Source organism: Mus caroli, chromosome 16 (genome assembly GCF_900094665.2).
Source record: "Mus caroli chromosome 16, CAROLI_EIJ_v1.1, whole genome shotgun sequence".
Lineage (NCBI taxonomy): Eukaryota > Metazoa > Chordata > Mammalia > Rodentia > Muridae > Mus > Mus caroli.
In genome coordinates this window covers 12,937,672-12,950,670 of record NC_034585.1, presented here as the reverse complement: position 1 = coordinate 12,950,670, position 12,999 = coordinate 12,937,672, and the positions used below count along the sequence as shown (strand labels likewise).

The following is a 12,999-nucleotide window of genomic DNA, read 5'->3' as shown; positions in this document are numbered from 1 at the left end:
GGGTGGATGGGTGAAATTCTCACCTTTGTCCTTGGTCACTGCAGACCTCCTGGGAAGCACACAGGCTGCAATGCTTGGGCAAGTATCTCCTAGGCTGTTGATCTGGCCTAGTGTAGAAGTGAGTAGTATGTAAGATAGAGTGTGGATGGTCATGGGGTAGGTCCCATGTCAGCTGGGCTCTGTGGGTATCCCAGCTGGCTTGGCTCTTTGGGCAGAATTTCGCCTGTGTCCTTGGTTACTATGTACCTCCTTGGAAGCATGCAGGCTGTAGTGTTTGGGTGGGTATCCCTCTAATTTTTAATAGTGAGTACAAGCCTCGTGTTGTGTGCCATCTGTAGCAGTAAATATTTAAAGTCCACTCTATGCTCCCAGCAGGTGTGTTCACACCTCCCACCCCTAATAGCCCTGGATTCAAGTATGAAAGACATTCACATACAACCTTTATATTTTAATATGCCTTAACCAGCTCAATGGCTGGGCCATTCCTGAACCTACACATGGCTAACACACTCCCCTCCAATATTCTTATTACTTTCTAAAATCTATACTTTATCTCTGCTACCCCAGATCCATTCTAGGGAGTGGCCCCTGGGGCCGCTTTTCCCTGATTCTTATATGGCTGATTCTCTGTCTTCCACAACTCTCATGTTTGTATCATCTTCCTTCTGTCCTGGCGATTCTCCTTCTCACTCTTCTGCATTTCCTTGCTGGGTGGGAATCCTCAGTGTCCAGTCTCTGTCCCCTTGACCAGCCGTTGGCTGTTGGCTCTTTATTGACCAGTCAAAAACAAAACAAAACAAAACAAAACAAAACAAAACAACTTCAGGCACCTGAAGCGGACCTGTGAATTCCCATGTAAGCACAAATAAAAACCATAACACACCCAGAAACAAACAAACAAACAAACAAAACAAAAACTAACTGAAACCATGCCAAAATCTGCTCACAACAACATGGCAGAGGACTGATTCCTTTCTTACGACTCTTAAATCAAAATGGATAACTTTGCTGATAATTATTACCTGTAGACAAGATGAGATGTGTTGAATTATCTTCCGGATCTTATTTGTCTCCATCTCCAGAGCATCTTGTGAAAATATTATAGACATGGGTACAGTGTTCTCCTCTCTACTAGGGACCATGAGAGAAGGAGAGGCAGTCAGGCTGCAGGGTAAGGGAATTATCAGGCCACTGATTTGACCCAGGTCAGGAAGCAGATCAGAAGGCATAGATTTTTTTTTTTAAAGTATGAATATTTCTCCCTGTCACTTCTAACTAGTTTTTCTCTGAAGTATATTTTGTTGCTATTAGAATAGCTATGCCTACTTGTTTCTTAGTTCCATTTGCTGGGAATACCTTTTTCCATCCTTTTTATTTTAAGGTTGTGTCTTATCATTGACAATGAGTTATGTTTCTGGGAAGTAACAAAAAGATGAGCCCTGTTTTCTGATCCAGTCTGTTAGTCTAGGTCTTTTTTTTTGAGGAACTTGGACCATTAATATTCAGAGTCATTGCTAAGTAATGAAGTATATTAACTCCTGTCTTGTTGGTTTTGCTGTGTTTCATGGCTCTCTTTCAGTTACTTGAGCTGGCACTGTTTGTCCCTGGGGTGTGTTCAGTCTCTTCAGATGGATACGCTCCTTCTATAGCCTCTGTATTACAGTCTTACTGGTAGTCATAATTTCTTTTAACCTGATTTTTATCATGCAGAGTTGATATTTAGTTTTATTTACCACAGCGGAAGTAGCTTCACCCTACTTCTAGTTATCTCTCTCTCTGCTTTGTGGTATGGTTGCTTTCTTCTCTGACCGTGTGTATCCACGTTGTAATGAGCTCTTTACCATATGGAGTCATAAGCTAAAATAAACTGTAAGACTTTATTTTCAGTGTCAGTTCAGCTTTGGTTTTAAAATTTCAAGTGATTTTCATCTCTGTTTACTCTGTTTTGTTCATCTTTGTCTTTGTATTTTCTTCAGTTGTTTGACTGTAGCTGTAATCATGCCTCTGAATTCCTGAGAGTTCTTTCATACCATTTCAACAGGACTCATTATTATTGGGTTTATATTTGAGAGATGACACATGTTTTTTGATATTTTTGGTTGTGTGTTGTTGCTGTTGTTGTTTTTATTTACATGTTAAGATGTGCGCATCTGGACTTAGTGTGTTCATTGAGTTTTTCTTTTTTTTCTTTTTGTTCAAATCACCTTCTTTCATTAGGGGGTACTTATAATGTTTGGGCTGGGCAAATTTAAGGTAAAATTGGTGTGCTAGTTTTTTCTATTTGTCTAGTAGTTGGGGCTACATCTTCTATCCCAGGTCTCTCTTCATCAGTGGCAGCCTTGTACCTTCAGTGGTTTGGTAACAAGGAGCTTATAACACAATGAGCATATACACTGGTCCTAGATCTCAAGACTGGATAGGGCACCAGGAGGGTTATAGCCAGGCAGCTGGCAGAGCTCTGAGAAGCATTGAAAGGGGGAAGTAGCCTGGATCATCTAGCCACATATGCTGCCTAGAGAGTCCCTTGTAAGAGCAGGCTGAGAACTTGTGAATCCCAAAAGAAAAAGAGATGACCACCTCTGGCAAGCAGTCATGGGCCTATCAGGATGGAGGGGATCTGTGAACTTGAGTGTGAGTGGTCTATCTATGTCTGTGTGCCAAATAAGCAGGTCTAAGGGTAACTGTTGTACAAGGTTCTGGCTTCTAGTGAGTCCCAAAGGGAGGCACAGGGGCAGGAAGAGGACATTGTCCATGAAAAACAGCCTTGGAGGCCAGAACGTAACGTAACTGTGAAGGGAAGCTCAGTATCTTCGTGTGATATTGGCAGCAATATGGGGTATTTAAAAATTCATATTCTCTGGCTTCTTCCCCCAACACTGTGATTTGACAGACTGGGTAGGACTCAGAAACCTATGTTTTTCAAAGTACCCTGGTATATGATGCAGCTACACTTGGTAGGAAAATACTGCCTTTAATGACAGTTTCTTATTATATTGAGGTTTTAGATTAGTAAACCTAATTTTTAAATATTCTTTTAAAAACCTTGATTACAGGGGTTAGTGAGAGGGCTCAGTGAGTAAAGACACCTGCCACCAAGTCTGATGACCTAAGTTTGCTCCCCAGGACCTACGTGGTACAAAGAGAGAACTAAATACTACAAGTTGCTTTCTGACTCAAATGCACATACAGTAAATAAATAAATGTAATGAAATATTTAAAAATAAAAATCTTGCTGCTTACAGAAACAGAAGATCTGTGGAAGCTTAACTCTGCAGCATCACATGCTGGAGCCTATTCAGCGGATTCCTCGCTATGAGATGCTCCTGAAGGACTACTTGAAGAAGTTGTCTCCTGACTCCCCAGACTGGAATGATGCAAAGAGTAAATCTTTTATTCTTCTTCAACAGCAGCATAATGATATAGCCAAGCTTCCCTTTGACTCCAGAGATGTGGTTTACAATTGCTTTAGTCAACAGTTACTATCAGAAAATCATCTCACTAGAAATTGTTATGGGCACCTTAACTGAGCACTCCACTTTAAGTCAGGATCACGCCCATTTAAAGAAATGCAAATCATGGTTCCCATTCTGGATTCATGTTATCACCAACTGTGAAACCTAAAACTGTAGGCTTAGAAATCTTTGGAGTAGTAATATAAATAATAATATATAATAATATAATCTGTAACGATAATATAATAAACCTTCTCATAGGAAGAACATGTGTATTTGGAACCATGGTGCTGCTGTCTACCAAGAGAGCTAAGAAGACATTTGCTATGTAAATATAATTTATTAGCCTTACTCCCTAACATATATAAGACATGAGGAACTTTATTGTCTAGTGATATTTTCCTCAAAAGAAGGGGGGGAAAAACCCTGGCAGTGGTGATGCATGTCTTTAATCCCAGAACTCAGGAGTCAGAGACAGGCAGATTTCTAAGTTCAAAGCCACCCTGGTCCATGGAATGAGGCCCAAGACAGCAAGGGCTACAAAGAGAACCCCTGTCTCGAAAAAAGAAAAAGAAAGAGTACAACTTTATTTCAATTGTATTGCTTGTCTTAATTATTTCATTAGATTAGAATGAAAGTTTTTAAAGACTAATGAGTTTCATTAATTCTTTAGTTTCTCATGTGGTTTTAAATTTTTGTAATATTAGAGATTGATCCAAGAGATTTGTTTATCACATTATAATATGTACATGGTATGCCAAATGTGGTTGCTTTAAATCTCTGCAATAGGGAGACAGAGGCAGGTGGATCTCTGTGAATTCCAAGCCAGCATAGGGATAAATAATAAGACTCTGTCTTAAAAAAGAAAAGGGAAAAAAAAGAGTTGTACCTCCAGGCCTCTAATATAGTTTTTTAAACCTCTCAAAAATTAGAAATGAATAAAAAATTAAGAAATAGTCGTGGCTTAATATTTAACAAATACTAATAATGCTAATGTAGTCTTAAAACTATTCTTCTCCCTACATGTTCCTGACCTCGCTTATAAGCTGATGTTATTCTCAGATGAAGATCATAGACCCAAGACATCTTGGATACAGACCATTTCCCATCATTCCAATGACTTAGTGACCACCAGAAACCTCTCTCACTTTTTTCCCTTCTGATCTTTCCCTGACCTGGTACTTCCTAGGAACTCAGCTGAGCTTCTGGTGAATCAGAAGTAGGTCGTCCAGCTCTCTGTAAACTTCTCTCATTCACCCCAGCCTCTGTGACTTTGTTTTTCCTCATCCTGGATATGACACACAGAGAACTACCTGTGCCCACATACTCCTGGCACCAGTATAGATGCTCTGTCTTTTTCTTTTTAAGTAACTTTATCCTTTTACCCTGGCTTAGGAAGATTCATGTTTAGAAAGACAAATGGATCTTCAGAACCCATAATGTAAATTACCTAGGTCACCTGCTCAGGGTATCCAGAATCCGAAGACTGAAATTCTTTGTATGGTTGCCTTGAGGAACCAGCCACTCAACAGTATAGAATAGAATAGAGTTTATTCAGGGCATGGGGAGGGGAGTTAAGAGAGTAGTAGAGGCAGAGAAAGGCAGAGAGAAGGAGAGAATAGAGAATTAGAGGCTGGCCATGGCCATGGGGAGAGAGGGGGAGCAAGGGGGCAAGAGGCAAGAGAGAGGCAAGAGTACAGAGTGTAAGAGAGAGAGGGGGGCCAAGCAGACCCATTTATAATGAGCCAGGCCTACCTGGCTATTGCCAGGTAACTGTGGGGAGTAGCATACCTGGTTGCTGCCAGGTAACTGTAGGGGTGGAGTCCAGACAGTCTCCACTCACTCTCCTTACCATTAAATGCAGGACTCAACACAGCAAAGCCACAATGAGATGTACAGCTGTTTTTATAGCACCAGCTCCACAGGCTGGAAACACTTTCAAACAAAAACAAAAATAATGTTAACTGCCCAGTTTTGAAATACTGGCATTATCACTCCTAAGATATTGTTAGAGATCCCACAGAAATACTGAATAAAGTGGCAAACATAACTTGGTAGTACCATGTCAGTTGCACACAGATTTCCTTTGTGAAGGCTCACTCCATGGCAGTCGTGCTGTGGCCAGCCTGGTAGACTTTCTGGACACTGTCTTCAGAATCTTTCTGCTGGTCATCTCTCCTTTGTTCTTGGTACTGTCCTTATCTGGTTCCAAAAGTTCTGAGGGTTAGTCCTTCAGATTGCTTTTTGACAATCAGGAATATACATCCCAATGAATGTGTTTTCTTTTCCTCTGTGGGTTGTCATCTGCCTCCCTAGCTTTCCAGCTCCAAATGCAGAAAATACACTGGGCCAAACCAGGCTTATTTTCATGGACTGTGGATGGGGTCATCCTCAGCCATCCTCCCTGAGGTGCAGACCAGCCCTTCAGGAAGGGACAATTCTTACAGAAAAAGATAAACTAGTCCTTGCATGGAGCTGCCAAGCTGCAGCCATCAGGAAAGCCAAGCACATGATTCAAATCCTGGGTACAGCACTACTTCAGTACTCAGTATTCTGTATCTAAAGATTCATGGCTTGCCTTTGCTAAAGAAATCCTAGAAAGTATAAGATAAAGCACTAAAAGTATGTTCTGCTCAGCAATGCAAAAACACAGAAAACATGGGCCTGAAGGAATGGGGCTGTCTTGTAATGACTTAGGCCTGGGAGATGCTCCCAAGGGGTGGCCAACACAGGACTCCTACTGCCCTTCGCCATCAGCCACTGGAGCGCCACACTCCACTCCTCCCTTTCCTTTCCATCCCAGGACCTGTTCCAGCAAAATAACTCCCAAACTCTCTCCATCTGACTCAGGCTATCATGAAAAGAAAGCTGTGCTTGTTTAGTAGGCAAAATGAAGCATTGGAAGTTTGAGCCATATGATCTAGGATTCATTTCTATGTGGAACAAGCCAAGTCATATCGCTTCCATCATAAGGCAAAAATGAAAGAACTCTCCAACTGATAGACAATAGCTCCTCAGGAGATACTTTCCAAAATGATCTGGGAACTCCTTTAATTGTTATTAATACCAAACTTTATATAAATATAAATTATATAAATATAGTAATATTTTCCCTACATATACCTATGATAAGGCTGAATTTGTAAATTTCGAGATTAATGATATTAATGGAATAATTTTAACTCTATACTCTAATAAAACTTATTTTAAACTTATGAATTATTTTTCTGGAAATCCCTTTGTGCTATTTTTGACCCACAACAAATTGACTGAGGCTGCAGAACTGCTGTTAATATTAACTTACCCCTGGCAAGGTTCCTTGAACTTGGCTAATATACATTATAAAATGCAAGTCCATTTCTAAGTCTAAGCCTAATATATATATATATATTCTGGAGGTAAATATCCTGCAGGCTTACATAAGCCATGAACAAATGACTTAGGAAACTATGTTACAGACTGTAGTGGGAACTGCTGTGACCTCCATTGTTTTCTGTCTCTATATTTATTTTACTCTCGTAGCACAGGAAGGACAAACATTTATTTACTTTTCTTTTTCTATTTAGAGTCACTTGAAATTATATCTACAGCAGCAAGCCATTCTAATAGTGCAATAAGAAAAATGGTAAGTGGCTTTTCAAGATCTAGGAACCTTCTGACTAGACAATAGTTGATAGTATAGCCTCTCACTGTTGTAGATTTAAACCAAAATGAACAGATGCAGATGAGCAGAAAAGAATATTTATTTAGGACTCACTTTATTGATATACTTTATACCAAAATGTAACAGCATTCTCAATATCTATTAAATTATTCAGATTTTAGCTAAATTTGAATTACCTTCTTATATTTGATCTTGCTGTATTTTGTTCTAACTTCCCAGGAGAACCTGAAGAAACTTTTAGAAATTTATGAGATGTTGGGAGAAGAAGAGGATATTGTAAATCCCTCAAATGAACTAATAAAAGAAGGACAAATCCTCAAACTAGCAGCTCGGAACACATCAGCACAAGAGCGCTACCTCTTCTTAGTGAGTACTATGGTGTTGGCAGACTGCATGCCAGCCATCCACAAGAATTCCTGCACATATCATGGAGATGTGACGTACTTGCTTACCTCCAGAATAACTACATCCAACCTGCTTGGTCAACACTGTCAAAATTTTCTGTGAAAGAATATCTTCAGAACTGTAAAGAGTATGCCTTCACTCAGTGAGCTAATCAACTGCAATAGTTCATGCTGAAGCCTTCCATGACATGTGCACAATTCACTTTCTGAAATCCTCCTTTGCTTGATTTTGGTTTTACCTTTCCTTGTGTCCTTAGAGTCTAATGAGTATTTCTATTTTATTTTGCTACAGTTTCCTGTGACAGTCACCAGCCTACAGTATCTATAGAAGGATGTGTGTGCCCCACAGTCCTCAGCACAGTCCACCCCTGCCCCATACTTAGCTTTCTGAAAATGGCAGTTCATCTAGGACTTACCTCAAACAGGGACACACATGGACAAAATCCTTTTATCAGTGTCTATCCACATTACCTTTATTTTTTGTTATTAAAATAAATTCTGATTCTATACCTAAAACAGATGAAACAGACTAAAGCAGTGGCTAGCATGTAATAAATTAATACTGACTAGTAACTCAGCAAATGTTACCCATTATGACTATTAAGATAACTTTGTAAAGAGCCTGTCTAGTGACTTGCTTCCTTGATTCCTAGCATTCATTTTACCATTTATAATGAGTTGTCTTCATGGCCTGAGAAATTCTAGAAGATTTCTCTTTTTCTTTGAAAAAAAAAAAGTGCTAGGAATTATCATCTGAGAAATATTTCATATCTTACAGTGTTTTAAATTTTTTATTACATTTATTGATTTGTAAGAGTCTGTGTGTTAGTATGTATATGAGTATATATATGAGTGTGTATGTGTTTAAGTGTGTTTATGAGTGAGTGGGAGGTTAAGTGTTGGGGTGGTGACCATATGTGGCTGTGTGAGTGAATGTGTGAGTGAGTGGAGGGGTGTGCTGTGTGGGATGTGGTCAGTGTATGTGGGGGGTGAGTGTGTGTTAGGTGAGTGGGTGAGGGTGAGTGGGGGATGGGGTGCATGTGTTTGCATGTATGTGTGTTTCCAGATAGTGTAATTTGTAGGAATCAGAGAAAATCTTACAGGAGTAATTTCTTTCCTCCTACCGTGTGTTTTGTGGAGATTGAGCTCAGGCTGTCAGGCTTGGAGTCCAGCGTCTTTACCTGCTGAGCCTTCTCAGCAGATGCATATTGTAGCATGTAGCTTTTGCTACCTTACCTGAGCTCCTGGAATGGGCTGTGCTACCAGCCCCCACCCAGCTTCCCTTGAATCTACTGATAAAATACACAGACACACACATTGTTCATTTTCAACTTGTCTTCTTGGCACAACTTCTGAGCATTGTTAAATTCTCAAGGCTCGTGTCAATAATCAATAAGCTTACTCTGCACCTCCACTTCCCTAAACTTTCGTTGCTCAGTTACATCTAGTCCCTGCCACACTTCCTTGACCACCCACCTGTAGGAGTGGCCTATGTGGCCACTCCATTTCAAGACCTTACATGGCTGGTCAACTTTCCTCCATCAGAAGCATCGTGAACTCCCCTTTCTCCTCTCCTTGCATCTCTCTGCTTGCCTCCAGGGATCCAGAAGCCCTGCCTATCTCCCTTTCTCCCTACAGTTGGCCCATGGCTTCTTTACTGACAGATCAAGAACCAATTAGTCACAGGACCTTAGCATCAGAACCATCCCTACAGCACATTTTTTGTTTTTCTTTTTTCTTTTTAAAGAACAGTTTGTTACCCCACTACCCAACTATTTCATTCTAAGATCATTAACTCAAAAAATTAAAAATCAGATATCCATACAGAAGCAAAGTATGGTATACTCTAAGCAATGAAATTGTTATATCAACAAAGGTTAAACTCATGACTTCCTTCCCTTCTACTGCATCTATTTAGTGTTGCTTGTATCCACATGTGTTCAGGATTGATCACCCACACGTGCTAGGATAAACCATCAGGGAGCTTGTTCCTGAAGGAAACTAGTTTTCTCTTTCAGTAGCCATTGATTGTCTGTAGCTCTTCATCAAGGGATGAAAATTTTCTTGTAAAATGTCTTTATCCACATGGACATGTCAACTGATGTGGTTATTATGCAAATTCTATTTAAGTAACCATATTATTTGAGATGTCAATCAAGGGTGTAGCTTCCCTGTAAAGACAAAGTCTACTAGTAGGCATTCTGGTTCTCTGCCTTTTACAGTCTGTTTTGCATCTCTAGCACTGTGTCCCTTGAGCCATGGGTGTAGAGGTGATGTTGTAAATGTATCCATTTGGGTTGAGCACCCACAGGCCCTGATTCTCTACATTGTGAGCAATTGTGGATCTGTGTGATGGACTCTTATCTGTTTCAAGAAAGAAATTTCTTTGATAAGGGGCAAGAGCTACACTTATCTGGGAGTATAAAGCTAATTATTTAGTATTCATTTAAAATTATATTATTTATAAAAATTATAGTAGTAGAGTCTTGTAGGGTCTATGGCCTCTTCGGATTCAGGTAGTTGGCTAGGTTCAGAGTTACAAGTTCTCTCTTGCTGAGTAGGCCTTGAGTTGAGTTAGGCAGCTGTTAGCTGCCTCCAAGATAAAAGTACCACTACTGCAGTATAGGAGATATTTTTCCCAACCAGTTACTCAATAATAATTATAGATATTATCCAAATTCACTCTAAATTTTTTCATTTTTTTTCTAGGCAGAAGTGCTTTATTTTGCCTGGGTTATAGTTTTATATATAGCAAGATGGGAAACAGAAGCATACAATAATCATGCCAGGGTTCCAAGTTCTATTCAGAAGTCCATTGCAAAATGTAGGCTTCTTTATTGTTTAGAGCATGATTGTCATTGAAAGTACTGATCCCAAGAGGAGGAAGCATACCTACCATAGAGAGGAGAAACAGAGAAGCCCATAAAATCAGTGAAAAGAGAGCGAGCGAGAGCCTCTGTGGTTTACAATGGAAACAAGGACCAAATGAAAGGCTTAGAATTCCTGGTTTGAGCAGTTTCAGTGGGATGTGGAGCATAGGGGTCACTGTCCAGTACCTAGCCTTGGGGTGATGAGGGTAAGAGATGGTGGTTCAGATAAATAAAGAGTATCTGAATATTGCCTCTGGTTAGTTGGCTAAATGGGAAGGCATGTTTTCATTTAACACTGTGGACTGGAGTGATCCCTTTAGTGTTAATAAGACATGAAGATGCCAAAGCATCAAATATGTGGGATAGAAAAACCTGCTTTATACTGGACAGAAACTCTGAGTCAGTGCCTTCCTCCCACCATGGTCCCTTTGTACTTTCCTTGTTTCTGTGGATTCCCTAGTGTACTGGCTGATTTTATGCTAACTTGACACAAGTTTGAGTTATCGGTGAAGAAGGAGCCTCAGTTGAGAAAATACCTCCATGAGATCCAGCTGTAAGGCATTTTCTCAATTAATGATAATGAAGGAGGGCCTAGCCCATAATGGGTGGACCCATCCCTAGGCTGGTGGTCCTGGGTTCTATAAGAAAGCAAGTTGAGCAAGCCATAAGAAACAACTCAGTAAGCAGCACTCCTCCATGGACTCTGCATCAGCTCATGACTCACCCTGCTTGAGTTCCTATCCTGACTTCCCCAGTATAATCTGAAAGTATAAGCCAAATAATCCCTCTCCTCCCCAACTTGCTTGGCAGTCAGGGTGATTTGTCACAATAATAGTACTCTGGCTAAGACATCCAAGTCACATCTGAAGAGTCTAATCTAGGATCCACAAATAAGTAAAAAAACATGTGCATTTATCTTAATGGGTCATTTATTTTCATGACTCTTCATTTTTTGAGTTCTTTGAATGCTGTGTATATCAACCCTTTGTCCAATATACATACATCTAGCAAGGAATCTCTTCCATGCTATGGGCTACCTTTTCACTCCTGTTTCCTTTGCCACATAGAAGCTTATTAGCTTGAGAAGGTTCCATTTGTCTACTATTGGCTTGAAATCCTGAACTACTGAAGTCCTATGCAAATAGTCCTTTCCTATAATTCTATGATGTAGGGTACAGTCTTTGTTTTCTTCTCAGTTTCACTGACTCTGGTTTCACATTGAGGTCTTTGATCCATTTGAAGTTGATTTTTGTGCAGGGTGAGAGGTCTGGGTCTGTTTTCATTTTTCTATATAGACATCTACTTTTCCTATCATCCTTTGTTGAAGTTTTGCCTTTTTTCACTGAGTTTCTGACATCTTTGTGAAATGATATGAATACTCAGTTTTGAGTCTTCTATGTTGTTTTCTTAGTCTGTATGCCAGTACTGAATTGCTTTTATTACTGTAACTCTGTAATATATTTTGAAATCTGGAATTTCCCTCCAGTCCCTCCTTTTGGTTCAGGATTGTTTCAGTTATATGAGATCCTTTGTAGTTCCATATGAACTTTAGAATTTATTTTCTATTTCCATAAAGAATGATGTAAGCAATCTGTGAATGCATTTTGGGAGAGTGCTCATTTCCACAATTCTACCAATCCATACATAGGAGGCCTTTCTATTTCCTAGTATTTTTCTCAATCTCTTCAGAGATTAAAGGGTGTGTGTGTGTGTGTGTGTGTGTGTGTGTGTGTGTGCGCGTGTGTGTATTGGTTTGAGGTTATTGTGAACGTTGGTGTGTTCTTGATCTCTTTGTCAGTAGAGGAGGCTATGAAGGATACCATGATTCTGCCCAGAAACCAAACAAGGGCCCTGAATGTTTTCTCTAGCAGGTTATTTTCATATCAAAGGCTCTCCCAATTCCACCAGTATGGAGAAAAGGAAAGAAAAAAAAAGTTAGCAAGTCTGGCCTTTCCTGGAAACCTAATAGTTCATTCTAAGTTCAAGGTCCACCTTTGGAATCCTATACAGTGACAAATACAGAAATTTCAAGTTTTCAGTCTCAGTTTACTAGATAGAGTAAGCAACTCCAGATTCCATGTTGAGTATGTAATAAGGTATGTGTACAATGTACAGTATGTTATATTATGTCTTTAAACATTATACTGACTAGATATTGAAACAAGTCCCTGTACTTCCTAACACTTTGGATCCCATCAGCATTGCAGCTTATACTTCCTAGTGATTATTAACATTAGCTCTCCTCCTTTGTGTAGAGGAGGAGTTGCTAACACACACTACACTCTCATCCACACTGCTGGCTGGAGTTTGAAGAACAGTATCCTCAGGGACTGTGACTAACACTGGAGAATGTGCTGTCTTTTCTTCTAACTTCCAAAAAGTCACTAATATAGAATGCAGAAAGATAACTGAGGAACAAATACAGTGGTTCTTGGGGTTTTTTTAAAGCTTCTTAATACTATTTCATTCACATAGATGGTGTATTTCAATTATATTCAGTCCCTATTACCCTTTCTCTCTCTCCCTCTCTCTCCCTCTCTCCTCTCTCTCCCTTCTCTCTCTCTCCCTTCTCTCTCTCTCTCTCTCTCTCCCTTCTCTCTTCCCTCTCT

At 39.8% G+C, this 12,999-nt stretch overlaps 1 protein-coding gene across 4 annotated transcripts in view; it reads left to right on the top strand.

Annotated features, from left to right (window-relative positions):
• Fgd4 (FYVE, RhoGEF and PH domain containing 4) overlaps positions 1–12,999 on the top strand; it is a 161,770-nt gene that overhangs the window by 120,277 nt on the left and 28,494 nt on the right. For all 4 annotated transcript variants that reach the window (XM_021185217.2, XM_029470309.1, XM_029470307.1 and 1 more), the window contains exons 8-10: positions 3,243–3,381; positions 7,019–7,077; positions 7,336–7,482. In XM_021185217.2, the coding sequence (XP_021040876.1) occupies positions 3,243–3,381; positions 7,019–7,077; positions 7,336–7,482 (345 nt within the window). The remainder of the gene's footprint in view (positions 1–3,242; positions 3,382–7,018; positions 7,078–7,335; positions 7,483–12,999) is intronic.